This window comes from Aspergillus saccharolyticus (genome assembly GCF_003184585.1).
Source record: "Aspergillus saccharolyticus JOP 1030-1 unplaced genomic scaffold BP01scaffold_1, whole genome shotgun sequence".
Lineage (NCBI taxonomy): Eukaryota > Fungi > Ascomycota > Eurotiomycetes > Eurotiales > Aspergillaceae > Aspergillus > Aspergillus saccharolyticus.
The window spans coordinates 147,742-175,416 of record NW_020290611.1 but is presented as its reverse complement, the minus strand read 5'-3'; the positions used below and the strand labels follow the sequence as shown (position 1 = coordinate 175,416).

Below are 27,675 nucleotides of genomic sequence, written 5' to 3'. Positions count from 1 at the left end.
GCACGGGAAGCAGGTCGAAGAAAGTGGATTTGACGTTGAGGAAGAATACGAGGAGTGAGGAGTAACTCTGGTGAGGATGATGGATATGACAGGGAAGGATGATTGGGTGGCGATTGGCGCTCCGTTCAACCAAACCGGACAGGCAATTTTGCTATTCGTACTCGTGGGTTGCCAGTGTGCTTGCCTGTCTACATTTAAGGAAGCTGTACCTCCGCATATCTCTGTGCCAGACAGGCTGCAACGTGCAAGAATTCGCCGTCGGGCTGTTTCCGACCCACATGTAGCTTACCGTAAATGATATCATGCACTTCCCTCCAGCTCGTGTTTCCGCCTTTCCTGTTACAAGTAAACGGTTTTTCTACTTCAATTAATTATCATCCTATGGATAATTGGCTTTCCCCGCTCTCTACCCACGTGTGAGCAATCTTCCAACGGTCAATCTCCGGACAATATGTAAATCTGGATACGACGTGAACTACTTTGGAGTTTATGGCTGACTTGGCAACGAGGGAAGACTTTCGGAAAGATGCTGACAAAGCTTGTTTTATGCGGCGATTGATCCGCGCGGCGACCCGTAATTCCGCACTTGTCGTGCGCCCTCCCCTCGTCATATGTAGCGGGGGATCTTATACTTGGCGGGAGAAGCTCGCTACTGACATACAGCTAGGCTATGAGAGTCAGTCTGCAACAACTTAATTTTATGTTAGTCCCGTAATAGTCAAGCGGTACTACCTCGTCGTACAAATTCTGTCTCGCCTGTGGGTGAGGCGTGCGTACGATTCCCCGGGGGGGATTGTATTTTTGTGGGATCATCTTGTGTTTCGTTTTTGTTCACCCATATGGCACTGCATTCGGGCCTCCAAAAATGAACCTCTTGAATAGTATCTTGGATTCGGCAGTCTGATAATGATCAATTGTCACTGCTTAGTCCTAGTCTGGGAAAGTCGGAATTTTTTGGAGGTTAGATCATTCAGAGACGTTGCCGTCCTAACAGCATGGGAGAGCAGCAATTATGTTGTACTGTAAAGTCGACATAATTCTCCCAAATCCTACAAAGTCCTAATAGATTCTGTGGACGGGTCAAGGAGGGATCACTCCTAGATTTGTGAATGAGGACTTGTCTTTGCTAGGTTCAAGGCCCCTTAGGCTACTATAGCAGGAGCAATGCAAAAGCCGAGACTAGCCCACTTGCAGGGGGGCCACGATTAGACTAAGATGTGCAGTGATTTACAGTTCCATAAATTACGAGAGGTAAGGTGCATTATCCTTCAATGATGTAGATTAGATTGTCAAGTCGAACTCGACATGAAGTCAGGATCGGCTTCCGTATATCTAAAGAATTAATTACACGAAAGGTAAACGCTTTCCTCCACGAAACATCAGACACCACTATTCCAACCGCTAAACTCAATATCAACTGTATCACAAGGAGAGAGACCAAATGAGCTTCTCCTTTACAGCTTACCCTGACCAGCGTTGGCAGTGACGCTGGAGGCGACGGAGGTGTAAGCGGAAGCGGTGGCAATGTTCTTGCCAGCGAAGTTGGTGAGGAAATCAGTGTCAGTCTCGTCGAGGGTGCCAGAGCTACCGAAGCCGTTGATGACACAGGCACGGCCCAGGGAGGCAGTGCAGGAGGAGCCGGAGGAGGTGGAGGGGACGGAGAACATCGAGCCGGAGATGGGGGTCTCGACGATGGTGTCGACGTTCTGGAAGACGTTGCCCTCGGCAAGGATGTAGGCACCGGACCCGACCTCGAAGGCGTGGCCGGAGTTGTCGTACCAGTAGTTGTTGACCTGTAAACGGAAAAGTGATTAGTTGGTGGTTCAATCGAAAAGAATGGTGTTGGTAAGGTGTGAGGTCGGGGAAAAGAGCAACGTACAGCGTGGACGAGGGTGTTGCCTCCAACCTTGGGGGAACGACCGCTGGTGTGGTAGATATAGTTGCCCTTGAGGGTCACCATGTCGCTGGAGCCATCGAGGTAGATACCCCAGTAGGTGTAGCCGTCGCAGGTAGCGGAGTAGTCGGTCACACCATCGATGTAGTTGTTGGTGATAGAGACGCGGTTGTCGGCAGAGGTTCCGAGGACGATGTGCTGGCGACCAATGCGAGCAGTGGTAACGTGGTCAATCCAGACCATGTCGACGTCGTCAAGGGTGATAGCATCTCCACCCCAGACGTACTTCTCGTTGATGTCGGTAATGGCAATGTTCCTGAGATAGATATGTTAGAAATGCATCGTTGGCCAACACGAGTGTTGAATCAGCCTACTGAATGATGACGTTCTCAGCACCGCTGACAAGGCGGAGACCCCTGCCCTTGATCACACCGGTGGTACCGACACCAATGATAGACTTGTTCGAGCCGACAGTGATACCGAGAATACCGGCGTTGTCACTAGAAAGACCAAAGTCAGAAGGTTCTTTCCTCAGGATGACGAGGTGGTCTGTAGAACCAAACTTACTAGGTGACAGAGACGGAGGGAGCATCGGGCTCGTAGTTGGTACACCAGTCGTCCTGGTTGATGGCGACCTGGCAAGCAGAAGCAGTACCCCAAGGAGCGCAACCAGTGGAGGTGGTGGTACCCTCGGTGCCGGTGAAATCGAAGGTCTTCTCGAGAACAATGACACGAGCCTCACTGTCACCAAGGTAGGAGACCAGCTCGTCAGTGGTGGAGGGGTACACAGGCGTAGCCGAACCTCCTCCGGTGACGCCCTTGGCGAAACCCTCAGCAGATCCGGAGACACCGACGGCAGCGGCAGAACCGGCGAGACCAGCGACAGCAGCGCTGAAAAGAGCAGTGTACTTCATGATGGATGGAAGGAAAGTGCACAGATAGAGGACCAGCTATCTGGGAAAAGAAAAGGAAAGGTTCTGAAAGAAGGACTAAGGTAAAAAGGGAGAGAAAGAGGGAAAGAGTGGGTTGGAAGAGAAAGAGAGAACCTGGCATATAGAGGGGAGGTATTGAAGGGCTTTTATAGTTTGACTTCAGGATTCATGAGGATTGAGCCACCATCTCTCTCGTTCAGTGGGTCTAATACAGGATGTCAGATGAGATTGAACGGATGGTCGATATGAAACGACCGTGGCCATTTTTGATTAAGAGCTAAGGGCTGTTGCACGAATGCGTCAATTCTTCTTGATCAGTTCCGAACTTGGCGCCGGGGAACTGACCGAGGCCTTGCACTAGAAGCATGGATGTCTTCATGGACCAGGCCATGGGCTGATTGGAAAGGGGAAATGATAAGCAGTAGCAGCCACATGGTTTTGCCTATCACCAAGGAAGGACCCCCTTGGTTCATAGCCCATGAACTCGGCGATCCACCCACAGGGGGCGGCCGGTAGCTGGGAGAGGTGGGCTGTGGAGCATCCCGGGTGATTTACGATGTTTCATACTAATCACACCGTTGTTCTTTAGGTCACCGTAGTCTAAAGTAAAAAACCACGCCGTGGCAAAGGTCGGAGGTCGGCATTGCCAGTGGACTCGTAAAGGAGCAATTTCTCCGTCTTGGCCGGAGGTTCCATGAGGTGAAGTGTTCAGAAGCCTACATAATATTGGGATATCAAGAACAATGGTAGACTTTCAAAGTTGATGGGATAACTAGGGCTTATCGGCTTGCGCGCCGGGGCTGCTTTAGCGTTGTCGGATGCAACACAGAGTCCCAGCCGGAAAACTTCCAGTGTCTCAGTGCCTTGTAACTACCAAGAAGTTCTCGAGTCTGGTGGTGATTGTCTTGTTCAACGGTTGTAGGAGTATCTCCCACATCTGTCGCAGGTTAGCTGGGTGAAAGCGGAAAAAGACAGGAACTCTTCCAGATCGTACCTCTGTATCTGCATAACTTAGTGTCAGGAACACCGAACCGCCGGTCCACAAGCAACAACCGACAAAAGTGGGCCTGAGAAAAGGCCCACCGCATCGTGGCACCCAAAACAAAAAGAACCAGAAAGAAACGTAAATTTTCTTCATCCTCCCAGAGAGGGTATTTCCGAGAGTCCTTAAGAATGACTAAGAATTATATTTCCATCCATCGGATATTATGGCCATCTTAGTGCGGAAAGACCAATTGACTCCATCACCAGCTCTGGCTGGGTACCACCAAAGGCAACAGTCCCCACTTGGAAGACTTGGGATATCCTTTCAAGTCTTCTATGAGGATCCGGCCCATGAAGGAAAATGGAGATGACGTCCACCCATGTCTTACATGCAAATCTAGCTGCAGGACGCCAGCGGAAATAAACTAATGGAGGTGAATTCTTAATCTGAGACCAAACGCCTTAGCACTTTAAGCTTCGTGCAATATTGCTGGGAGATAATGCACAACGAGGTGAGCTTGTACCTCTGAAGGCATCTTTGGCGACCAGCCAGCAACCCGTGACGGTCGGTCGGTCGTATTACCATTCGGAGAGTAGAGACGCACTTGCCAGAAGACAAATGGTGGATTAAGGCCGTAGGACCATCGGGTTTCGGCCTGAAGCAAGGTCAATGCTATCTTGACGGGCGATGTTCCCATTTATGCCCTTAACCTGATGCAGCAACTATTCCGGCTTCTCTCTGCGGCGGTTAATTCCTGGTCTTTGCAATCCAGAGTCTGAGCCCGCAGCAAAGTGGCGTACACGCGATATTGGCTGACCATCTTCGTCAGTCGCCTCAACAAAATGGCCATTATAGAAGCCCGGCTTATTAGCGTAATCGATTTGTTCCCTTACTCTTTTGGCAGTGATATGCACCCAGCTGCACATTCTAGATCAGAACAGCCACTTGTGATCCATCTCGCCCATGACATTGGCAAAGAGTCGAGAAGACATGCTCCGTACCAAGACCACCTAGATGCACTGGTGACTCCGCTCATTCCCACCAGCCACATTGAAGGAGAAGAGGATGGAGAAAAGGGAAGGGAAGAGGGATTCGAATACGACATCTGGGAGGAGTTTGTCGGAACCCTCGGCATAGGATGACTTCTCTAAATGAAGCCAAGAAATACTCATATAAGGTTCGAATTGTCCACCATTGACTATCTTGTGAGCAGGTCGGTCGGTGCTAGGGGTAAAACGGCACGGCGACTCAGTTACTGACAGATCGAAGAGCCGCAGTTAACTCCCACGTTTCCAGGAGGACTTGAGGATGAAGTCAGAGTACAACGACCAATCTGACTCATCATTCAGATAGTGCATGCCTGCGGACTAACGCAGGCTGACGGTTTCTTAATCAGAGCCGTTATCTCTAGTTGGTGAGGAAAAGGGACGGTGTCAAGCTGGGTATCGGCTTCACTACCACCGGCGACGGCAAGCACTTTCGGGCCAGGACAGACGACTTATCGTTGCCTGGTAATGGCTGCCTAGGTGCCTGAATACCTGACATTGGTAATGATGCCTTATAGCCTGGCGCTCAGGTGCTGATGGCTGAATGTGCTAGACCATCAAATCACATGACTCCACGGACGGCAAAAGATTCGGCTCCGTTGCTCCTTTGGGTCAAGCAGACGGACCGGCAAAGAGATTACATAAAGAGGCTGCCCTTGCGCGACGGGAGCTGGGGATAAGCTGTTTATGCGGGGGGATGTAGGAAGACGTAAAGACTAGAAAGGTGATTAGTGCTTCTAGGTCGGCCCTCTTTTGTTTCTATCAGAAGAGTTGGTCCCAGCACATCTTCACTTCGACCGTCACAGGGAAATACATTCCCACAAGCCTAGCCGCACTGTAGAGCCTCGCCGTGTATCCCCGACGCTTGCAATTAGCCTTTGCCTGATTGGCCCCGGAGTGCTGAGTCAGCCAGTTGCCGGCCGTCAGACCCGAGGTTACCTTCCGGTCCCAAAGGCGACAAAACACCGCCAGCATCGATCGACTTCGACTTCAATCCACCTCGTGCCTCCCTTGGACGTCGCTCGTCGTTGCCGCTGGCTGGCTGCATTATCACGGACATCTCTCCCCTCTGCTCTGCTCTAAGTTTCATCTGACCTTCCGCTGTCTGGTCCTTCTTCCGCCTCTGTGCCTTCGGTGTCCATCCCATTTTTCGCCTTCCTCCTATCTTCCATTCTTCCGGATCGAAATTGAAGGACTGCCCACCATGTCTGCTCTCCGCTCGACTTCGCGCCTTTTCGCGGCCTCCAAGCCTCTGTTCCGTCCCGCTGTCTTCGCCCGCACCTATGCGACCGTTGATCCCGTAGCTCAGGTGAGCGCAACCGGCCATGCCACGACTAGCGTCACCCCCGAGTCTAAGACCTCGACCGTACAGGAACCCACTCCCTCCGAGCAGCCTCGGATCAAGAAGTTCCAGGTCTACCGCTGGAACCCCGACACTCCCTCCGAAAAGCCTCAGATGCAGACCTACGAGTTGGATTTGAACAAGACTGGTCCCATGATGCTTGATGCGCTCATCCGCATCAAGAACGAAATCGATCCCACCCTGACTTTCCGGAGAAGTTGCAGAGAGGGTATCTGCGGTAGTTGTGCAATGAACATTGATGGTGTTAACACCCTGGCTTGCTTGTGTATGTCTTGCTTCTCGTCACGCTCATGCACCTCTCATGGACTGCAGTCGCTGACCTAATATGTCTAGGCCGCATTCCTACCGATACTGCCAAGGATTCTCGCATCTACCCGTTGCCTCATACCTACGTTGTCAAGGACTTGGTCCCCGATTTGACCTACTTCTACAAGCAATACAAATCCATCAAGCCCTACCTTCAGCGTGATACCCCCACTGAGGATGTAAGTATTTGTCGCATCGCATGGGTGAATTGGCCTTTCTAACTTGGTTGCACGCAGGGACTTGAGTACCGCCAAAGCCCCGAGGAGCGCAAGAAGCTCGACGGTCTCTACGAATGTATTCTGTGCGCCTGCTGCTCGACCTCTTGCCCATCTTACTGGTGGAACAGCGAGGAGTACCTCGGTCCCGCCATTCTCATGCAGTCCTACCGCTGGATGGCCGATTCCCGTGACGAGAAGACCGCCGAGCGTAAGGCCGCTTTGGATAACAGCATGAGCGTTTACCGTTGCCACACTATTCTCAACTGCTCCCGGACTTGCCCCAAGGGTCTGAACCCTGCTCGGGCCATTGCCGAGATTAAGAAGATGATGGCTGCTCACTAGAGAGGCGACCAAGTACAAAAGAAAAGAACTGTTTGATTTCTTCTTTCCCTTTCTGTCCTAAGTCGTGTGTTATTTCAGACCCTTCCTCTTCTCCCTCGTCTTTTCCTTTCAATTCCTTGTCGCTTGCGCTCTATTCCCTCCGTTTTCGAGGTCTCATGTCGGATGTTTCAATAGGTGTAAATTGTGAATGTTGATTTTCTTAGCCGCGGTGGTCACTTCTACCAATGGAATTTCATATATATATTCTATATCTCTGTGAGCTACATTTACGTGTGTATCGACGCATTTGGGGGTGCTGTTTACCAGGAGAGTATCACTGAATTATAGGTTGATTCGCTGCGTACCTCAACCTACAAGAGCTCGTGACGCCTACCCATGCTTGATTCGAGAGAATGTGTCAGCATCAATGGACACGCCCGAATAGTCCCAGCGCGGCTCAGCACTTTGTGTTCACACGACGCAACAGGTAGGCGGCTTTTACATACGATCAGAAATTCGTACGTGCCCAAACGCTGTGGGAAAAGGCTTATAGCACGAGATTTCTCGCCTGATGATGTTTCGCCACTCGTCTGCGGGGCTGAGACGATGGAGACGATCGATCTGTTAACCGCCCGACGATCCCGGAGTTTGCGCAAATATCGCGTCTTATCTATGAAACAGCTCGCCAAAGACATTTTACCCTGTAAAGATGCTCGGATCTTGTCAGGTTGACAATGAAGTCGTCGCAGTCAAGACTAATCAGCATGTTGATTCACACATTAGCAGTCACTCGGGTAGCAGTCATAGTGATGAATCGCTGCAGCCTGACTGTACGAATACGAGTCCAGATCCCTTGACAAGGAACCATGCTGCGTGCATCATATTATCACCAGATCTTAAACGGCCTGGTAGTTCGTGCCGATGGCATACAAAGTACCATCGGCCTGAGATATCGCGCTTTGTGGGCGCGAGGACCAGGGCAGACGGCGCAGGAGAGAGCTGTGGGTCATTTTGCAAGGCTCTTGCTTTTGCTTGTTGAGGTTATGCACATAGTATCGTCTCATCGTCTAGCCATGTCTCCCGAATCTCTCACGACCTTGGGACGAATCACCACTAGGGTTGATCTTGGGAGATCGGGTCTGGACCTTTGCAGCCGTTGATCAAGCCATGATTGCTATTGAGTTGAAGAACGGCATCTTCTGGTCATTCCCAAGATGGATCACAAGTACCCGACAACGCCAGCGGGTAATCAAGGAGTATGTGATTCAGCTTTGAGATATAGCAGTCACCGAGCATGAATTCCTTTTTGCATTATATGAAAGTGTCCTCGGCAAGTCACTGTCTTTCTGAGAGGGCCATTCATCAAGCACTGCCATGCTAGTCAACTCGTCTGGTTGGGAATGTTGTGCATAGAGTAGTCTTCCTCGAGCCAGACCCACAACCACCAGGACAGGATTATGGCAATGACCCAGTAAAAAAGATAGAATCAGAATCGGCCTGCTCGGCTTTCTCCGTGGAGTATCGGAGCAGTATCGGCAACGCTGGCGGGACAAAAACACCCCTCGATGTCATCCCCGCATGATCGGCCATTCTCCGACGCTCGGACTTCCCTGCGAACCACTGCCTTGATAATAAAGTCGCAGCGCATCACACCATAAAAGGATTTACAATTTAATAAACAAAGCTTCCCTTATACTCCTTTTCGTTGCCTCCTAATGTCCAAACCTGCTATCGGATTCGTCGGCCTGGGGGCCATGGGCTTCGGCATGGCGATGCACCTGGTACGCGAGGGCTATCCTGTGCATGGTTACGACGTCTTTCCCGCCTCAATCGAGCGCTTCAGGGCTGCAGGAGGAATTGCAGCTGAGTCTCTCCGCGCCTCTGCAGAGGACAAGTCCTTCTACGTTTGTATGGTCGCTTCCGCCCCTCAGGTCCAGAGCGTCTTGTTTGGAGAAGAGGGCATCGTTCAGCGTAGGTTCCTTCTCCCTCACCCAACCCCTACTCCCTCCTGCTGTGCGACATTTCTAACGGGGCACATCTTAAAGACCTCCCCCCAAACGCAACGCTCATCCTCATGTCCACCATTTCCGCCTCAGCAGCGCAGTCCCTCGCCCACGCCCTCTGCGCGCCCCCTTACAATCGCCCGGATATTCTAGTAGTTGACGCTCCCGTCTCTGGAGGCGCCCTCCGCGCCGCAGCCGGCACCCTCTCCATCATGGCTGGCGGCTCTCCTGCCGCCTTGGAGGCAGCCACCCCGCTTCTCTCTACCCTCTCTGCCCCTGGCAAACTCTATTTAGTTCCTGGCGGCATTGGCGCAGGCAGCAACATGAAGATGGTGCATCAGGTGCTCGCAGCGATCCATATCCTGGGGGCTAGCGAAGCGCAGGGTCTGGCGGCGCGGTTGGGGTTGGATGCCGCGCAGACGGCGGAGAGAATTAAGAGTGGGGAGACGTGGACGTGGATGCATGAGAACCGCTCGCCGAGAATCTTGGGGGACGAGAAGGAGTGGATTCCCGGAGCTAGTGCGGTGACAATCATTCTAAAGGATGCGGTATGTGCTCCCCTTTTCCTTTCTCACCGGGGTCATGTGGTTTGAGACTGATAATCGTTCCTACTGCCAAGGGCATCATCACGACCTCGGCGCGCGAACATTATTTCCCTACTCCATTGTGCGCTACAGCTGAACAGATCTATCTCTCGGCGCTGCTTCAGGGCGATGGGAATAAGGATGATGCGGCGCTGGTGAGACAGTATGTGTCTGGTCCGGTGATGAAGGTCGATGCTTCTGGACTGGGGGAGGAGGATAAGGAGGAGAGGACGAGGCTGGTACTCGATCTGATGGCGGCAGTCAATCTGGTGGCGGCTGCAGAGGCGGTGGCTTTTGCGCGGTTTCTGGGTGTCGATCTACGCCAGTTCTATGAATTGGTGAGCGATGCTGCCGGTGGGAGTAGGCTATTTATCACTCATGGTTTGGAGATGATTGAGGGGAGGGTTGGGGAGAAGGCGCCTGCGGGAGCAGAGACGGTCGATTCACTCGTGCAGCGGTTGGCGAGGGTGGTCCAGCGGGCCAGAGACTTGCATTGTCCATTGCATCTGGGAAATGCGGCGTTGGGAGTGTTGTTGATGGCGAAGAGGGCTGGTCTGGGGGGGAGCAGTAGTACCAGCGTGGTGGGGATGTATGAGGGGGGTGTCAAGGGGAAGCTTTGATGTCAGTTTAAAGTATGTGACTACATAGATGTTTGGGGGGTGCAGTTCGAATGCATCTGTTATATGGTTTGACAAAGGGTGTTGGCTGTTCCCATGTTCTCCTCCTGTGCATGCAGGCATACACTTGTGTGGCAGAAGGTATCGGAGCTGTACGAGTCTGTCTCTGTTGTGCCAACATTGTATGGATGGTTTCCCCTCACTGCGAATAAACAAATGACATCAGGTCGGAGCAACTCCGGCCTCGGACTTCCTTCCGCGGGGTATCTCGATGAAGTATAGACAGAGATTGTTTGTATCTACCGACGTACTTACACTATAGCGGTCTATCTATCCACAACCCCTCATATAAAGAACAACCACAGAAACCACACAAGCTACTGTCTTCATATACCTCACAAATCTCTCATACCTTCTCGTTCTCACCCTTTCCCTTCGCTTTTCCTTCCCCTTTGCCTTCACCCTCACCCCGCATCCCCCGACCACCACCCACCTACCCACAATGCCTCTAACCAACAACCGCGCCCTCCCCCTCCTCGACCACGCCGCTGCCAACCACTACGGCATCCCCGCCATGTGCTGCTACAACGTGGAAGGCATCCTCGCGACCGTGCGCGCCGCCGAAGCCAAGCGCTCCCCGGCCATGCTCCTCCTCTTCCCGTGGGCGATCCACTACGCCGACGGGGTACTCGTCCACGCCGCCGCCGAAGCCGCCCGTTCCGCCTCCGTGCCCATCACCGTGCACCTCGACCACGCACAAACCCCCGAGATCATCCGCCGCGCCGCCGACATGGGCGGCTTCGACAGCATCATGATCGATATGTCGCACTACTCGAAGCAAGAGAACCTCGCACTCACACGCGAGCTCGTGGCATATTGTCACGAGCGCGGGATCGCCACGGAAGCCGAGCCCGGCCGCATCGAGGGCGGGGAGGACGGAGTCGCAGACACGGCTGATCTGGCCGGGTTGCTGACGACCCCGGAAGAGAGCGTGGAGTTTGCCGACACGGGCATTGATTGGTTGGCGCCGGCGTTTGGGAATGTGCATGGGAGTTATGGGCCCCGGGGGATTGTGTTGGAGTATGACCGTCTACAACAGATTCATGAGACGGTGGGGAGCCGGGTGAGGTTGGTCTTACATGGAGCAGATCCGTTCGATGAGGGCATTTTTCGCAGGTGTATTGACTGTGGGGTGAGTAAGGTTAATATTAATAAGGTGTTGAATAATGAGTTTGTGAGAGTTATGAGGGAGAAAGCGGGAGAGGTGCCGCTGACGGCGTTGATTGAGGAGGCGACGAGGGAGATGCAGAGGGCTGTGGAGAGGTGTGTTGATATGTTGGGGTCCGGGGGGAGGTATCCTTGACTGAGGTTGGTGGTGTTTTGCATGGTGGGGTGTGCATAGTACCTTTACGGTGCTGTTGTGTGTTTATGGAGTATATTACAGGTTATTCGCCTGTTGGGGTGTCATTTCAGGTCTCCGAGATGGCCGTATTCCTGGTGTATGGGTAGTCATTTCTGGCGTCGATCTCGTTCTTCTGATTCAACCTGGTTCCTGAAAAGGTGCCGGACTGCAAAGCGTGATCAAATATGTAATTGTAGTGGAAAGCGCTAGGAATATATGTTGATGATGCAGCTAGATTTTTTCTTGTGACTATCCCCCACGCAATGCTCCAGTTCAACTCAAAGAGACCAGAAACAGCTTATTAAGTGCCACATTTATATTTCATCAGAACATCCCGGCTGAATTTACTGTTATGGCGGTCTCTCAAAGTCAGGGTGGAAGGTGTAGATAGCATTGATGCAGAAGATAACTTAATACATGAACTACATCATGAAAACAATTTTCAAGCAAAGGCGTTAGTGGTGTAGCGGTTAGCATTGTTGCCTTCCAAGCAATAGATCGGGGTTCGACTCCCCGCTGACGCAAGCATTTCTTTTTTTGTTTTTTGTTTCAACAGCCGGTTGTTGTCTGTCCACTGCCGGAGAGAAAGGGTCGGCCAATAGGAACGTGCGGTTGGGTCCCGGCACGGTTCCATTTGAACTTACTTTTCATGGCAAGATCTATAAGTACCACAGGGCTGGGCCCCAATTTCGTGCAGCCTATGCAGTGTTGAAATAATAGTCGCTCTGGTGTAGCGTACTGTCAGGCCGACACTATATGAGTACTCGAGATCTATAACGCAATGACTAGGTGTAGTGTTTGGTTCGGAGGCTGCAAATGACATGAGGTGCTCGAATGACTTCAAGTTAGGACTTCAGTCACTCTGCAGAGGTTCAATAGACGGTAGTTATACCGCGAGCCGCAGTTTCCTGCCCAGCTGAGTTCCATCCAAGTTCTTATTGTTGAACCGTACTTCAATCCAGTAGCCACGAAGTCCGTTCATGATAAAAGATACCAGGAGTAATCACCGGTTACTCAGAAGCAGTTGCAATTACGTATGATGTGCCAACCTCGCTGTCGCCAAGCTTATTCTATTTTAAGCTATGTGATAGTGGCCGTCTTGGCTCAATCCTGCACCCCTGGGGAGATGAGAAGAAAAGCAGGTAGACTACCAAGAGCGCCTCGACGTGTCAGACGACTCCACAGCCGGTACGAACTCTCCGCTCAGATAAGTCTCGATCGTTCGTTGGCACATTTGCTCGTATCTTGGAGTTTGCTAGCCGCGCAGATGCAGAAGGCTGACACAAGCCTTGCATCCAATAGAGAAGCTGTGCGATGCAGTCCCACGTCCCCCGGTCGAAACAGCTCGGAGCCTCGTATTTGGCCCCTTCAATTCTTCCACACCGTATGCTTGCCAGTGGTACAAGAACGATGTCTTCATGCTGCTGATGTCTTGGACAAATAAGCCCAGCGCACTGCGCCCGCTGTCCCACTACCCCACGAGACCTGTCAAGGCTGCTGTTGGTTGCCCATAAAACATCTGTCTACAGCTCGCAACGTTGAGGCCCGGGCTATAAGAATGGACGTGAGAACAATGAGCAAGACAAATCCCCGACGCGAGAATCCGAGTGCCCTCTCTAACAATGTCTCTTTCTTAACCAAACATTGAATCGGTAAGAATACGATCAAGCTCTCAGCGGCAATAATACTAAGATTCACGCCCAATCAACGTCTTCAACATGGCCGAAAAAAACCCTCCTGGTCTGTCTATCGCCAGACTCGAGAGAGCAAACCAGCTAACGGCTTCAGTGCCAGTTCCTACGTACGAACATATGCACGAGACCAATCAACCAAGCATGACCCACCCACCCCCGGCGTATGCGCAGCCTCCAATGGAAACAATACAACCCTCGGTGGAGGCTCGTCAACCGCTCGATTCTTCGCAGAACTTCTATGCGGGAACTCATCACACGAGCGGATACAACACTGCGACAGCCCTGCATGCGCTTCAACGAGGTCCAGCGCCAGTGGACTGTCCAGTTTGCGGGCACCGTGAGATGACGCGAGTGCAAGCGGAGGCGGGAAATACTACACAGTAAGACTCCACGGGCCTGAAATAGCACTGTAGCCTAACCATCCTTAGTGCATGGGCCGCCGTGACTTGCATTTGCTGCTGTCTGGGATGCATTCCATACCTGATGTCGTCGCTCAAAGATGTGCACCACTACTGCGGAAAATGTGGTGCATTACTGGCAACCTGGCACAACAGCGGACGGACAGATGTACATCAGCGCAACTGATGGTGTTCAGTTGATCTTGATGGCTTGTGGTGGTGATACGGAACTGCGTTTCTTATAACGATTGTCGATATACCATTTTCAATGCCTTGCAACGAAGCGAGGCTATAAATAATTGGATGTTCTTTTGCTTTGTGACGATCTTTCAATGACCATTGAACAAGCTATTGACCGTGATATGATTTATCATTGTTTTAGTGGATCACTGCACCGGAAAAGATAATCTCGAGATGCAAATGGTGGCCTGCTGATCAGACTGCTGCGCCCCTGTGGCTGTGATCTCCAGGCCAAGACTTCCGACAGCTAACAATCCTGCAGCCCGTGACGTGCTAGTGAAAGAGAATCATTGGCTCTTCTTTCAAGCACTACAAAACTCATTTTGATTATCAATCCATCTTGGTGCCATGGCTTACTCACCGAAGGGCTTACAAGGCTTAGTTAAATGATGGCATATAGACTTGCCATAAGCAGCATTCAATCGATACAACGCATATCAAGGCTACCATCAAAGCATACTCACAGCCCGTCATGACTCGACCTACCAAGATCAAAGCCGTTTTTTTCGATTTCATGGGCACATGCCTCGATTGGCACAGCAGTATTGTCCAGTCGATGCCACCCGAGATCTCTTCGCCTGAAGCCTCGCAGCTTGCCCTCGACTGGCGCAGCCAGTACTTCCTCGAAAACGAGCAACGTGTGCGTGAGAACCTGCCCCCCGAAGACATCGACCAGACCCTGGCCCGGGCGCTCGGCGTCGTCCTCGAGCGCAAACCTGAATACCAAGCGTACATCGATGCTGGGAGCACTGCTCAGTTGCTGGAAGCATGGCACAGCCAGCCCGCATGGCCCGAGGTGTCGACCGCGATTCAGAGGCTCCGCAACGAGCTCGGGCTGGAGGTGTTCGTTCACGCCAATGGCACGACGCGGCTTCAGCTGGACCTTGTGCGCTCATCGGGGTTGAGTTTCAACATGTTGTTCTCCAGCCAGTTGCTGGGGTACTATAAGCCAAGTCCGGAGGCTTATCGGCGGGCATTGGAGCTGGTGAAGCTGCGACCGGAGGAGGTGGTCCTGGTGGCGGCGCATGCGTATGACCTACGGGGTGCGCAAAGGGTGGGGATAAAAACGATTTACATCGATCGGTGGACGGATGATATTCATGAAGACAAGGCGAAGTTGAAAGGGCAGTTTGATGGCATCCTGGAGGGAATGGAGCACTTGCCGATCGTAATTGCGGGGTTGTCTTCGTAGTGAGGCAGGATCCCGCTTGTCTCTCCTCGTTACAACTTTTCCATCCCTTGTCCATCGCTCATATCACCACTCGGTTTGAGACTTTCTTGTTGCTTGAGACTCGTCTGTATTCATAATATGATGATAATTATTATCTGCACCTGTAAGAGAGAAGAAGAGTTATCACACTGGATAATTTGCTGACGACCGCACCAGACTTTCCGTGAGGAATGCGACCATGAAAATGAATGTGCTTACAGCCCCCCTGCCTAGCTACTACACCTACTCCGTACTATACTATGCGTTCGTTCTTCACGGAAAAGCGAGGGATACAGAACGAACCATGGAAATACAGGAGTGGTGACGCCAACGGGACGAGCGGATCTTCCACACTTTGTACCCTGCTTGATGTCAGCACTCGAGAGCTGTTCCTCAATACACCTAAGATGCGTATGGACAGCATAGCCCTCACAAGTGAACTCTTGCATTGCAAGCCAACAAGTAGACTCATCGCGATTATGGAGCTGCTTGAGTTCTTCGGATTGTGGTGTCCACGGTTCAAATGACTGACCCGACTCATCCTTCCCGATGGACCCATTGCCTGCTATCCGGATCGGGAGTATATGACCCTCACATCTCTCCTCGTTGCCCTGTCAAACCGAAATAAGCTTCGTGGGTTATCCCCGGCTGCCAGACGCCAAACCCGTCCAACGTTGCATGCATGCGCTCTCCCCCACGTCATTGCGATCTTGGAGTCATGACTTTCTTTCCGCTACTCCCGATGGTGCCCCCGGTCGCCAACTGGACCAAAGTCCCTAGTTTCTCTTTTTTGTCGACCTACATCCTTTGCACATTGCGTTCCTCACCTGCTCCTGCCCTACCGTGCTGTGGTGATCTGTTGGAGAGCTGTGGGTTCTTTTCATTCGCCGTGATTCCTCTTCAGCAACTAATTGACCGGCCTGTACAACGTGAGTGTCTCTCCCTCTCTCTGGTAAACAGATAGCACCTCCAAACCGAGCACTAATCCTCAACAGGCGATGGCTGCAATCGACACCCTCGTGTCCACCGCTGCACAACGGCACCACCAGCTCCTAAAGCGAAGCAATTGGGCTAGCAGGAATCCCGGCGTGGTCTTGGTCTTCTGCATCGTCTTCATTGTCGCGGTCGGGATCGTCGCCCTGCTGATCTACCGCCGGATGTTGAAACGGAAAGCAGAGAAGCAATCTTACGATGTCGCGTAAAGCGAACTTTGAGTCAACTGGGGCGTCATCACCTATGGTCTGGTGAGGGGACAGTGATCCCACTTCTTTGGAGGGCGTTTTCCTATACTTTTGTCTGATACTTATTACTGCTGTTGAGTTGGCCACTACGGATACCCGCTCCTGTTATGTCGGTGGTCAATGAGGGATTGAGTGAGGTTGGATGGTTGGAGTGAAAATTGAAGGTCTGCAGGCGTTCTTTGTGTTGTATGTGGAGGAAAGAAGAATATGAATTCTATGTGTTAAGGCGTTAATTGATAGCAATATAATGGATGTGAATCGGACATGGCTCAGTATAGCCACAAATTACTACAAAACGGGTGGCAGTAAGTACTACTTTGAAGGCAGTACTGACTGAGCCACTTTCTCGAGGAATGCGACCGCGGATCGAAGTCTAAAACCCGCAACTTCGCATAGGCTGATGGCTGCATGCGGTTGTGATTCGTGCCAGCACCAAAGCTGGAGCTCGTACTCGCTTGGAGCCCATTGCTCAGCTCAGCCTTATGATCTGCACACCGTTGAAGCATTCTTTTTTCTCAAAGGTGAGCTTGAACCTCAGTTCTGTCCTCACCCCAGCTGGACATTCTCAGTGTCAGGTCGTTATCATGTCACTCACAACTTGGGTTCTAGCAGTGTCGACCAGCACCGTTGCCTACTTGTACCTGCTGCATCGTTCTCTGAAGAATGACCTGGAGCACGAAGAATTCCGAGGTCCACTCTGCAACTCTCCTTCTGCCATGACGACCATCCCCCCGGACATCCTCAAGTCCTCTCACGACTGTCTGTACGAGAAAGTCACTCGTCGTGTCCCACGCCAGCTCCTCCCCACCACCCACCAACCCTCCGACCTGCTCACTATTCTCCTTCGTCGAAACATGTCTGCTTTTGCCTACTTTCCTCAAGCCTATATGCATTGGTTTCTTAGCGGTTCAGCATCCCGCGCGACTTTCTCTCCCTCCCTCATCCGTAGCCTGGAATTCCAGCGCGGCGACATCATCTGCGGCTTCTACCGCGTGGCAGACCGTCGCCCTACTAGCGTGGAGTTTGAGATCTGCCACCAGGCCGGGGAGATCGAGGGTCGACTGCTGTTGCGATTCTGGGATGAAGCTAAAGAAGTAGTCTTTGCAAGCGAGTGTGCCCTTTGGACAACGAAGGCGGACGGATCGTCGCTGCAGGAGACAATGCCTTTGAGGAATCCCATCTGGCGCTTCTTTCACGAGCTGGCCTCCTGGTGGCTGCTGGACTCTGGAGTGCGATACCTGGTCGACTTGTCAATGGACGAGGAGTGACCAAGGCTGAGGGAGATTCTATTAAACCTGCTCTTTCACAATCTCCCATGGTGAAACCTGGCTTTATTCTCTCCGAAAGGGGATAAAGAAATGGCCTGGCGGGTGATGGAGATTTTTTCTAGAATGCCTTTATTTCACGCACTTTGTGAAAGAAAGAATCACATTGTTTGCGTGAGCTACCCACCTGCTCATCGTTATAAATAATACCATGCTCGCAACAGGCTCTGTGACTTCCATTTCCCATAATCCGAGTCTGTGGGATTTGCCGTTCTTGATACAACCACAGTGGAACATCCGACTTATCTTCTCGCTTCTTACGTTGCGACGATCTTACTACTTACACACCCGCGGAAAATTATCTTGTCACGACACAGCCCGTGCTAGCCACCATGTGTTTACACAAGTATTCTCAGTATCAGGTGTGCCAGCATATCGCATGTGCCAGCATCGACATCTGTCCGGAGATGGTCAACGGGCTGCGCGCTGGTGATTGCACTGGCCACGGCTTTCTGAACCGCTTCGAGACCTTGGAGGGCGACGGCCGGGAAATGTGCTTGAAGTGCTCTCAGGTCGGCGCTGACGACCAGGGCCGTTCTGGTCCTTGCGGAATCCCTGGTCATGTGCAGGCTCCCCCTCTTCTCAAGGAGTATTCGAAAAGATACGCGGAGAGTGCTGCGGCTGCCAACTGCTCGGCATTTTCAACTGGCCCTGCATCCGTGCACGCAAACTTATCCAATGAAGCTGCATCACTCAAGACAACCCACAGCCGCAGGTCAGCTCTTTCGTCTTCCGGATCTTCGCTGGCTTTCCATTCGACGCACTCGTCTCTCATGGAAGAATGCGACGACGGATATATGCCCGAGATCCAGAGGGAGTTTGATTGCGCCAGCAGCGACATCAGCGAGAGCAGCGTCACGATGGATGAAGATGAGGATTCAGGATCCGATGCCTCGCAGCAGTCGGACGCTCCGTTGCCGAGCCTGCCGCAGCTGTCCGAGTCATGGAGCTTTCTTGTCGACGATGGCGGCACCAACTCAAGCTGTTCATCGACCTTCCCTAGTTTCAGCCAGACACGAAGGCCATATGACACACTCTTCCGGGGCGAAGACGAAGGCCTCGCTGACGCCAAGCTTGATGCGTTGAATCGATCCCTCGCTGGACGTGAGTTCGTGGAGAGGGAGCTGCCAGACTTGGGACGGTCTGGCTTCATTCCTCTCAAAGAAAGCCACCTATATCCTGCTGTGACTGGCTCCGGCACTGCCAGTGGCGTTACTGCCCTAACTCCGACTTCTGCTCCAGCTATTCTTCAGGGACAGACAGTTCGCACGGCATCCAGAGCCTTCCATGACAGCGTTCGGGCGTCGGCAGATCCTGCTCGAGTGTATGAGCACAGTCAGTTCGATGACCAGCAACCACGCAACGAATTCCCAAACCGACTCCCAATCTTTCTGAATCGAGTCTCTTCCTTGGAACAGCCCGTTCCGTCTGAGAGCCCCCGGCATCTACACAATGGACAATCACAGGTTTACCATCCGCAGCAATATGTCGGCAATTCCGGATACCCGATGATGAATACCTCTCAGACGGGCTTCTCTGCAACTTACCAACCTGCAGGGGACATGCCCATGCCTGCTCAGCCTTCTTTCCCAGGACAGTCGGCCTACCCCATCGGTGAGCCCCAGCAGGCCTACTGGAACCAGCCTCCTCAACCGGTGGCTGCAGTCCACAATCCCCTACAACCGACCCAGGACTTCTCCGGCCCCTCGTTCAGCGGGTACCACGACAGCAATCGGATCACGCCACACCACAGACGCGCGCGCCGATCCACACGCCGGGGCAGAATTCAAGTCCAACGTGGCGGTCAAACAACCTTCAACGAGTCTCCCCCGCGCTGGTCGCAGGCCGAGGAGGACGCCGTGAATCGATGGCGTCCGCAGCAAGTGCTCCAGCAGCCATCGCTTTTGCCGCCACAGCGACAGCAACAGCAGCAGGTCCCCCACCAACCCAACAACGGGTACTACCGCAACGGCCCCAGCCCTCAGCGGGACCACCGCAACGAGCCTACCACCACTACCACGGCAGGCACATACCCCACCCAGAACCACTCCAACCTCCTGTCCCTCCGCACCATCCTCCAGTCCCCCATCTACCACACCAACCAGGACGAAACCATCAGCCCTACGGCCAAGGCCGGGTACCCGATGAGGAACACAGCAGCAGTAATCCCCACCGCAATGACTGGTGCCAGCGCCAACGAATCCAGCACTGAGACTACCTCAACCGGTGCTGCAACCGTTCCTGCTGCGCCCACATCCAGCGATGATAAATCCGGTGAGGGTGGCGGCAACAGCAGCCGCAGCTACTCGGAGGATTACTGGAACGGGAAATTCTTTACTCGGGGGCTGTTTCCCAAGGAGGCCAAAATGCCCTGGTCTTGGCTTCAGGAGTAGGAGGTTCATTGATTGTGATGAGTTGGGCTGGGGCTTGGATGATAAGAGATGGAGCTGTATTGAGACAAGGGAAAAAATTTGAAAAGTCTAAAAGTTGGAAAGGACAAACATAGCTTTGCCCTATATGATGGATCCCGGGCTGTCCGCCGGATTTGTTCCTGGTTTTCTCGCACATAACCGGCAGATTGTGGAGTTGCAGTGGGCTCTAATTTTATACACGATGATAACTTAAACATGCTTATTTTATATACATGTATTCCTATCTTTCGTTCTAACTTATTTTAAAATTGCTATCGTAAGATCGTACTTTAGGTTCTATTGTCCCCACAGGATTGAACCAGTTCTTTGATCATCCAGCTATTACTCACAGACTGTAAACCTGGCGGAGCCTGCAAAGCCTCTACTATGGACTACTTGAAACTAGAACTTGGGTAGTATTCAGACATCGCAATTCCAAATTTCAGCAAGTAATGATCATCATGATAACAATCATAAAATCATAATCATACTAAGTTTACCCAAGCCAAATATCCAAAAAGCCTCTCCCAAGCCAAACTCCCAGAAAAAGCACCCCTAAAACCTTGACATCGAAAACCTCACTACAACATCAATACTCGACGAGAAAACGCGCTGCCAGACAACATGTCTCCTGAATCAGAACGATCTTTCCGATCATTAAAAGACAAGGTTTAGCTGCAGCGCCCCCCAAACCAGCATGATTATGCACGGGTGAGGAGAAGAGAAAAGACAGAAATCAGCTCACTGTTGCCAGACAGTACGACACATGGGACACGTCGGCTCCCGTCCCGTCTGCCAGACGGATTGCTTCCATGAGAACATGCAGCTGTAGTGGAAGTTCGTGCCGCATTGTCGTTTACAATAGACGATTGAGATGTCGCGCGCTGCTCGGCTGGGGGATACCTGGGAGGAGTTGTGGTTGTGTTGGAGGAGGGGCTCGTAGCAAATGGAGCAGTCGCCGGTCATAGGTTTGCGATTTAGGGTGTATGGATCTGCTGGTGTTGTGGATGAAGTGGGTGATGATGAACCTGTTGATGCTGTTGATGACGATGAGGAATTATGCGAGGCTGGGAGAACAAGAGGGTCAAAGTGGACTGCGCGGGATGGGGTGGTCATTCTTGGGTTTGATGGCTGATTGGGGGTTCGAGTTGAGCTTGGGGCAGGATCGGACGAGGCGTTCGCGGGTGGTGTGGTGGTTCGTGTCGAGACTGTAGGAGATTCGACTTCAGGAGAATCGCTCGAAAGGGCGGCTGCAGTAGTATTACTCGCGCGAGATGATACCGAAGGAGTCACTGCAGATATTTCCGAACGCATTGTAGGACTCATACTAGATGCGACTTCGAGACGAGCAGAAATTGGCGGGTCTGACTCATGATTCGAAGATCTAGGGGCTGAGCGAGTGGCAGCAGTGGCCTGACTGGGATATGCTACAATCCTAGTAGGATTCGTGATGTTCAGGCGTGGAGTGGGCCTCGGGCGAGAGGTCTCGTCTGAACAAGCAGAACTCGAGACACGAGAAGAGAACGGCTCATCAAGTGTGCGGGCGGGGGCGCTGATGCGAAACGGAGTTGTGCTGGTGCTTGTACGCGAGGTGATTAAAGCTGAAGTCGAAGCTGAAGAGAAGGAGGTAGAGGCCATGGTTGAGGCAGTCGTTGAAGCGCGGGAGCCGAAGGTTGATGCAAAAGTGGCACGCTGACTGATCATCGGAGGGGATAGCGCGGATATTCCGGATCTTGAGCGTGACGAGGTTGAAGGGGAAGAATTTGAGCTAGTTATCTGAGCAGAAGAAGGCGAAGCAGAAGCACGAATGGTCCTTGCAGACGTGGTGAATTCTCTAGGTTGTCTGGTGTCTGACGCTAAGTGTCGCGAGTGAGTTGCAGGAGTAGCTTCAGACACTCTAGCCGAAGGCAAGCTAGCCCTACGAGTGTTGCGCTCATCCAAATCCGACAGCCGAGCCAGACGATCGTCGGAATTGTGGAAATCGGTGGCCCCCGCGCCTAGGTGAAGGAGCCCATTCTCTTGCCAGCGAGGCCTCCTTGATACCTCAAGCTCAATTGTCTCCCGGCGACGACCCGCGTGCATCATGTCCCGGCCAGCGTCGACATCCTCTGCCTCACATAGTTCCTCACAGGCGGACTGAATCTGATGCTTCCATTTCTGCACAAGCTCAAACGTCTGATCGTTCCGACCCTTCTGATGGACACCGCGGCAGAGAACAAATGACGCCAGATCCACCAGAAGATCTTTCAAGTCCATACCCTTCTTCAACCCCCGAGTGCCTTCGTCGAGCAGACGCACGGCATAGACTCGATTGGCCGCACTAATGGGATTGTGGCACCGTCGACCCTGCGAGACTGCATATCCCGCACACGACCTTTCCTTATCAGGATGGAGATCTAGGATGTCGGAGAGATGATCCAATTGTGCCCGCTGCTGAGCCATCTCCGATTGCCGCCTGCTGCTTGGTGTGGTCATTGCCTGTCGATGGAGAAGTTGATGAGAGATTGATTGATCCCCCACCAACAGTGACATGATGACGAGCTTATATGGCCCTCCAGCTTACGGTTCGACAATCCATGGCACTGCCACTTTCCCCCTCATCTCGGTGAAGGGTTTGTGGCTGTTCTGTGACGTTGGCGCTGAGCGCGAAACATCCCTGCGACATCTCAAACAAGCCATCAGGGATGGCGTTCCTGATAGCTTGCTATACTAGTCACGTAGCACGTAGCTGGGAGCTAGCAGTGACGGAGCAAGCGCCGGTGCACTCACTACCTTGACTAATGCAGGTTGACTGCGGCAGCAATTACGGAGAGTTCTCAAAATAGCACGCGAGATGAGGGGAAGTGAGGCGGTGCACCCGGGTTGGAATGAAGAGAGATGAATAGGAGGAAGTCGGGAATTGACCCAAAGGTACTCCGTACTACTTACTTGGTAAGGTATCTTCAAGGGCATCTTCCGAAAACGGGTACATAAACGTAGCCAGCCTGCCAGCCTGCCTGCCTGCCTGAGTGCCTGAGGACCACCTGGACAAACAGTCGACCTGACTAAGCGGTCCCTTCCCCGCAGATCGCTGTCATGTCACGTCACGTCACGTCACGTCATGGTGAAGCTGAAAGCAGAGGAGGATCACCCGAGCTTAAAGTTGGCTGTCATACTACAGTAGTATGTAACTACTAGTAAACTTATTCATTCTCCACATTTCCCATCAATCCATCCATCCATCCATCCATTTTCCATGACCCTTTCACCCTCCTAAACTATGCCTCTCGCTTTTCTCATCACAGGAGCCACCGGCAATCAGGGCAGCGCCGTCATCAACGCCCTGCTCGCCCAGGAACTCGATGTGGAGATCCTGGCCGTGACCCGCAACCCGCACTCCAGCGCCTCCCGCCGCTTGACGCAGCGATCTGCCCAGATCAAACTGGTTCAGGGCGATCTCGACCATCCCGCCCAGATATTCGAGAATGCGAAGAAACTCGCCACATTGCCAATTTCTGGAGTGTTCAGCGTGCAGGTAAGTCCAAAGCAGCGCAGCGCAGCCCAGTTCACCCTCACCCACGCATTTCCCTCTAGTCAACGTTACCGAGTACTACTAAACCCACACTCCTTCCAAATATAGAACCCCTTCGCGCAAGGTCAAGGCGTGCTCAAAGAAGAACACCAAGGCAAAGCCCTCATCGACGAAGCCCTGGCGCAGCACATCCCGCACTTCGTCTACAGCTCCGTCGACCGCGGCGGCGACGCCTCGAGCGACAACCCGACAACCATCCCGCATTTCCGGAGCAAGCACCGCATCGAGCAGCACCTGTTCACGCGGACTCGCGAAGCTGAAATCCAAGCAGCAACAACAACAGCAGCAGCAGACGCGAACAACACCACTGCAACTCCCACTACTACTACCACTACTGCTGCTGCTGCTGCTGCTACTGGCGCGATGACCTGGACAGTACTGCGCCCAACCTTCTTCTTCGAGAATCTGGCGCCCACGGCGGGGTTTGCGGGAAAGGTTACTGCAACGGCCTGGGACGCCTACCTGCAGGGTAAGCCGCTGCAGTGCGTCAGCGTGAGTGATGTAGGCTACTTCGCGGCGATGGCGCTGGTGCGCGCGGCGCAGTTTCGGAACCAGTGTCTGTCGTTGGCGGGGGATGATCTGACCTACGAGCATCTGCAGCGGACGGTGCGCGCTAAGACGGGCCGGCCGCTGCCGACGACGTACCGGGTGCTGTGTTACTTGGTGCTGTGGGTGATGGGGGATCCGAGGACGATGTTTACTTGGTTCTATGACCAGGGGTATGGGGCAGATATTCCGCGGTTGAGGAAGTTGTATCCCGGGTTGAAGAATCTGGATGGTTGGTTGGAGGAGAGTGAGTGGGTGAAGAAGCCTTGATCGAGGGGAGTGGGTTTGGTTTTTTTTGTTCTTTTGGGTTATGAGAAAAAGAAAAGTTGTTATCTCGTATGTTTCGGTGGATTCGGGGGGGGGGGGAAATGATGTTCTATATCCAATTTGACTGTTTCTAGTTTTGTTTTCTGGGTGCCATTCCGGAAGATACTGGACGGCATGTACACTGAATATGGCCTATCCTGTAGTCCATCGCGGCACAAATGCCCTATCTTATTTCCAACATGGGTAATGCATGCTCGAAAGTTATCTCTTCTCAGGTTTTAAGCACAAGGCAACGGCAACCAACTCCGTTTCCTCGACTCTTTGACTTTATGCTGTTGATGCTCTTCTGTCGCGGCCTGCCTTCCTATTAACTTTCGGACTGCCATCTGCGCCCCCAGCACACTATACTCCATCGCCGTGACGCCCGTCTCCCCTTCGATTTCCACAAACTGCCCAATCAATCCCAAATTCCGAATCGCTGGAGGAATGACGCGCGGCCGATTCCCCTCACCGCGCGGCAACAACCCCGCCGCCATCCGCGGCACCACGCAGGGCACCGTGAGCGCGCCTTGCAGGATACGCTCCATCTCGGCGTCCTTGAAATTCAGCTGCGCCAGCACCTCCCTCAGGATCTCTTCGCCGGTACACTCGAGCATCGTCTTCTGCACCACCTCCCCCTTCCGCTCCGGATATAAGGCATACCCCCAGAGCACCTGCACGTGGCCTGGCTGGTCTGGGAAAACAGGCTGCGGCGGAACATGCAGACTGACGACCCACGGCGCATCGATGAGCGAGACAAACAGCCCGTTGCCTTTTACAGTTTGGATTCCCGTCCCCGCACCCGTGATTCGATCGATGATGCAGTTTCCACCTGCGCGGAGGGTGATAGTAAAGGACTCGAGGCGGGACTCCTCGAGGCGCGTACAGAAGTTATAGGCGTTGCCTAAGCGGCGCGGATCCTTGGTCGTCAGCTCGAGCCAGAGGAGCCAGTTTTCGTCCAGCTCGTGGTCGGCTTCCATTTGATAGAGCGGGGGCGCGGTGGTGTTGCTACCCAGGCTGGAGCCGGACATGGCGCTGCCCAGGGAGACGAGGACGATGTCGTGCGGTTGCACGCGGATCGTCTGTTCGGGCTCGTTGAACGGGTGCGCGATTATCGCAGAGACGAGACGCGGTGGGTAAGGTTGCTGTTCCGGCTGGCGGGATTTTTTGCTGTCGTCGTCTTCAGGAAGCTTCTGGTGGGCACTTCCGAAGGAGTTGGCTCTTGCTGGAGTCGAGCCTCTGGAATTAGTGGGTGCTGCTGTTGATGATGATGATGGCACGGTGTCCGGGGCGTCTGCGAAGATAATATCCGAGACGGTGGTCTTGAACTGGAAGTCGACGCCCTGATCGCGGAGGAAGCGGGCGGTGGGGGCGACGAGCGATTCGTGGCGGTTGTATTGTCCACCATCGAGAGGACGGGGGTGCGAGCTGGTGAGGTGGGAGAGATCGTGTCCGAATCGGTGCAGAGCCCTGTGGAACTCAGCAGCGCTGTGGCAGGGTTTGAAGCCGAAGCTGGAAGTCAATGAGCATGTCAACGAACTGTAAGCGAATTATGGAACTCGGACGAAGAATGTCCAATTCTGCCCAAGCACCAGAAGGAAGACCATACGTCGTACTCAAAACCCCCCAGTAGCATCCTCCGAAGAACCCCTTCCCGAAGTAATCACTTATCCGCGATCTCCCCAACACCGTCTCACGCTTGTTCATAAACCGAAATACTTCCATCCGATCTCTCAATCCGAGGTTGGTACTTCGTTTGCAGTCAATCCGGACCAATCCGTGCTTTGACCGCCGGAGGAGCCGCGTCTGATGACACTCTGACGACTGCTGCTGCTGCTGCTGCTGCTGCTGATGTGCAGATGATGCTGAGAGACCCCAGTACTCGTACAAATCATCCAAAACGCTCTTCCCTGGATGCGTCTCGGACGGGACCTCCGCCAACAACGTCGCCATCGCCTCCCCATTCAACAGCGGCATCCCGCCAGCGCGGTAGTGGTATCCTTGCTCTGCATCACCACAACTGACGGTCCCGCCGCCGGCTTGGTCTAGGGTTTCGAGGATGTGGATGTGTGAGGCAGGGAGATGCCCCTCTTGCAGGAGATGGACGGCCGCGGAGAGGGAGGTGATCCCGGCGCCGAGGATGTAGGCATGAATTTCAGGGGCAGTGGCCTCTTGAGTCTGCGGTGGAAGGCGCATGCTGATAGATAGGCTTGTCGTGATGCTGCAGGTGTGAGTCTGGATGATATTGAGAACGAATGACTGTCAAATGTGACGGGAAGCGTATTAGAGAAAGGTCATTTGGAAAGTGGCGCGCAAATTCTGGATATGCAGGAGTGATGTCAGGGGGAAGTTGTTGCAATCTTCCTCTGATAATTGTGGTGAACCATGGATCGTGTGGTTGGGCTTCCCTTACGAAATGATGAGCGTTTTTGGTGATGGCGGAGGGTGGACTGATGTTCGGTGACTGACAGATACATACAGTTGAGTAGGGCTGACCTCGGCTGATCGACAGCGTATGGGACAACTAACAATGGATTGGTAAGTTGTATGAAAAGTAAGTAGTATAAAGAGACTAATATCTGCTATTGTATATGTAAGTCTGGAGAAAGTCTGCTTTATTGTTTCTATGATAAGTTGATAGAACTCGATTGACGTCATACACCCTCCAAGCTCCGCATCACCACCATCGACAACACTGCATCCCCAATGATCACATCGTGCAGCCCCCGGCCGTCTTCAGTATCTCCTCTCGTGTGATTCCTTGACTGGACCGCCACTCATTGATCGTCCCTGAAGCCCTAAGATCCACCTTCATTTGACATCCGCCTCCTCCACCCGGTCCCTGCCCGCTGCCCGCACCCCACGGGCAACCAAGTCCCCGGTATGCCACCAGGGTATATCATTAATCGTCCTCCACATGGATAATCGTCAACCAATACGGTGAATTATTCGCTTCACACGCGCGTGCGTATTCTGCAACCCGCTGTCCGCTGCTTCACCGGTCGGGTAGCTGGCGGCTAGCGCTCGGTAGTTGGGGACGCAATAACCTGACCCGACAGTTC

The 27,675-nt window shown here is 52.9% G+C and overlaps 11 protein-coding genes and 1 non-coding gene across 12 annotated transcripts; 9 read left to right on the top strand and 3 right to left on the bottom strand.

Annotated features, from left to right (window-relative positions):
• Positions 1-1,401: 1,401 nt before the first annotated feature.
• BP01DRAFT_387768 (polysaccharide lyase family 1 protein) lies at positions 1,402-3,080 on the bottom strand. Its single transcript, XM_025577769.1, has 4 exons — positions 2,462-3,080; positions 2,269-2,394; positions 1,880-2,210; positions 1,402-1,793 (listed from the first exon to the last, which is right to left on the bottom strand). Exons 1-4 carry the CDS (start codon positions 2,806-2,808, stop codon positions 1,455-1,457), a joined length of 1,143 nt encoding a protein of 380 aa, XP_025435582.1. The 5' UTR covers positions 2,809-3,080; the 3' UTR covers positions 1,402-1,454.
• A 2,981-nt stretch (positions 3,081-6,061) lies between these two features.
• Positions 6,062-7,086, top strand: sdh2 (succinate dehydrogenase iron-sulfur protein subunit SDH2; the record flags this gene model as incomplete). Its single annotated transcript, XM_025577046.1, has 3 exons — positions 6,062-6,485; positions 6,554-6,705; positions 6,763-7,086. The coding sequence occupies 3 exons, from the start codon at positions 6,062-6,064 to the stop codon at positions 7,084-7,086; spliced, it is 900 nt and encodes a 299-aa protein (XP_025435581.1).
• A 1,694-nt stretch (positions 7,087-8,780) lies between these two features.
• BP01DRAFT_265306 (NAD(P)-dependent oxidoreductase) lies at positions 8,781-10,245 on the top strand (the record flags this gene model as incomplete). Its single annotated transcript, XM_025571343.1, has 3 exons — positions 8,781-9,036; positions 9,111-9,616; positions 9,688-10,245. Coding segments are annotated over 3 exons (1,320 nt in total), but the record flags the coding sequence as incomplete, so codon positions are not given.
• Positions 10,246-10,599: 354 nt separating this feature from the next.
• Positions 10,600-11,849, top strand: BP01DRAFT_352166 (class II fructose-bisphosphate aldolase). The gene has a single exon (XM_025573883.1). It carries the CDS (start codon positions 10,772-10,774, stop codon positions 11,630-11,632), a length of 861 nt encoding a protein of 286 aa, XP_025435579.1. The 5' UTR covers positions 10,600-10,771; the 3' UTR covers positions 11,633-11,849.
• A 274-nt stretch (positions 11,850-12,123) lies between these two features.
• BP01DRAFT_t15 lies at positions 12,124-12,195 on the top strand. Its single transcript has one exon. It is a non-coding gene; the product is annotated as a tRNA-Gly (tRNA).
• A 778-nt stretch (positions 12,196-12,973) lies between these two features.
• BP01DRAFT_352165 (LITAF-like zinc ribbon domain-containing protein) lies at positions 12,974-14,336 on the top strand. Its single transcript, XM_025573882.1, has 3 exons — positions 12,974-13,411; positions 13,460-13,745; positions 13,794-14,336. Exons 1-3 carry the CDS (start codon positions 13,390-13,392, stop codon positions 13,948-13,950), a joined length of 465 nt encoding a protein of 154 aa, XP_025435578.1. The 5' UTR covers positions 12,974-13,389; the 3' UTR covers positions 13,951-14,336.
• A 23-nt stretch (positions 14,337-14,359) lies between these two features.
• Positions 14,360-15,344, top strand: BP01DRAFT_352164 (haloacid dehalogenase, type II). The gene has a single exon (XM_025573881.1). It carries the CDS (start codon positions 14,476-14,478, stop codon positions 15,193-15,195), a length of 720 nt encoding a protein of 239 aa, XP_025435577.1. The 5' UTR covers positions 14,360-14,475; the 3' UTR covers positions 15,196-15,344.
• Positions 15,345-17,038: 1,694 nt separating this feature from the next.
• Positions 17,039-17,722, top strand: BP01DRAFT_378207 (uncharacterized protein; the record flags this gene model as incomplete). The annotated part of the gene is made up of 1 exon (XM_025577045.1): positions 17,039-17,722. The coding sequence occupies one exon, from the start codon at positions 17,039-17,041 to the stop codon at positions 17,720-17,722; it is 684 nt and encodes a 227-aa protein (XP_025435576.1).
• Positions 17,723-18,111: 389 nt separating this feature from the next.
• On the top strand, positions 18,112-20,172 carry BP01DRAFT_378206 (uncharacterized protein; the record flags this gene model as incomplete). Its single annotated transcript, XM_025577044.1, has 1 exon — positions 18,112-20,172. One exon carries the CDS (start codon positions 18,112-18,114, stop codon positions 20,170-20,172), a length of 2,061 nt encoding a protein of 686 aa, XP_025435575.1.
• A 508-nt stretch (positions 20,173-20,680) lies between these two features.
• Positions 20,681-22,800, bottom strand: BP01DRAFT_352162 (uncharacterized protein). The gene has a single exon (XM_025573880.1). It carries the CDS (start codon positions 22,630-22,632, stop codon positions 20,932-20,934), a length of 1,701 nt encoding a protein of 566 aa, XP_025435574.1. The 5' UTR covers positions 22,633-22,800; the 3' UTR covers positions 20,681-20,931.
• Positions 22,801-23,449: 649 nt separating this feature from the next.
• Positions 23,450-24,664, top strand: BP01DRAFT_412526 (NmrA-like family protein; the record flags this gene model as incomplete). Its single annotated transcript, XM_025578951.1, has 2 exons — positions 23,450-23,704; positions 23,810-24,664. 2 exons carry the CDS (start codon positions 23,450-23,452, stop codon positions 24,575-24,577), a joined length of 1,023 nt encoding a protein of 340 aa, XP_025435573.1. The 3' UTR covers positions 24,578-24,664.
• Positions 24,665-24,673: 9 nt separating this feature from the next.
• On the bottom strand, positions 24,674-27,190 carry BP01DRAFT_1647 (oleate hydratase). The gene is made up of 3 exons (XM_025570730.1): positions 27,093-27,190; positions 26,223-27,016; positions 24,674-26,125 (listed from the first exon to the last, which is right to left on the bottom strand). The coding sequence occupies exons 2-3, from the start codon at positions 26,807-26,809 to the stop codon at positions 24,853-24,855; spliced, it is 1,860 nt and encodes a 619-aa protein (XP_025435572.1). The 5' UTR covers positions 26,810-27,016; positions 27,093-27,190; the 3' UTR covers positions 24,674-24,852.
• Positions 27,191-27,675: the final 485 nt, after the last annotated feature.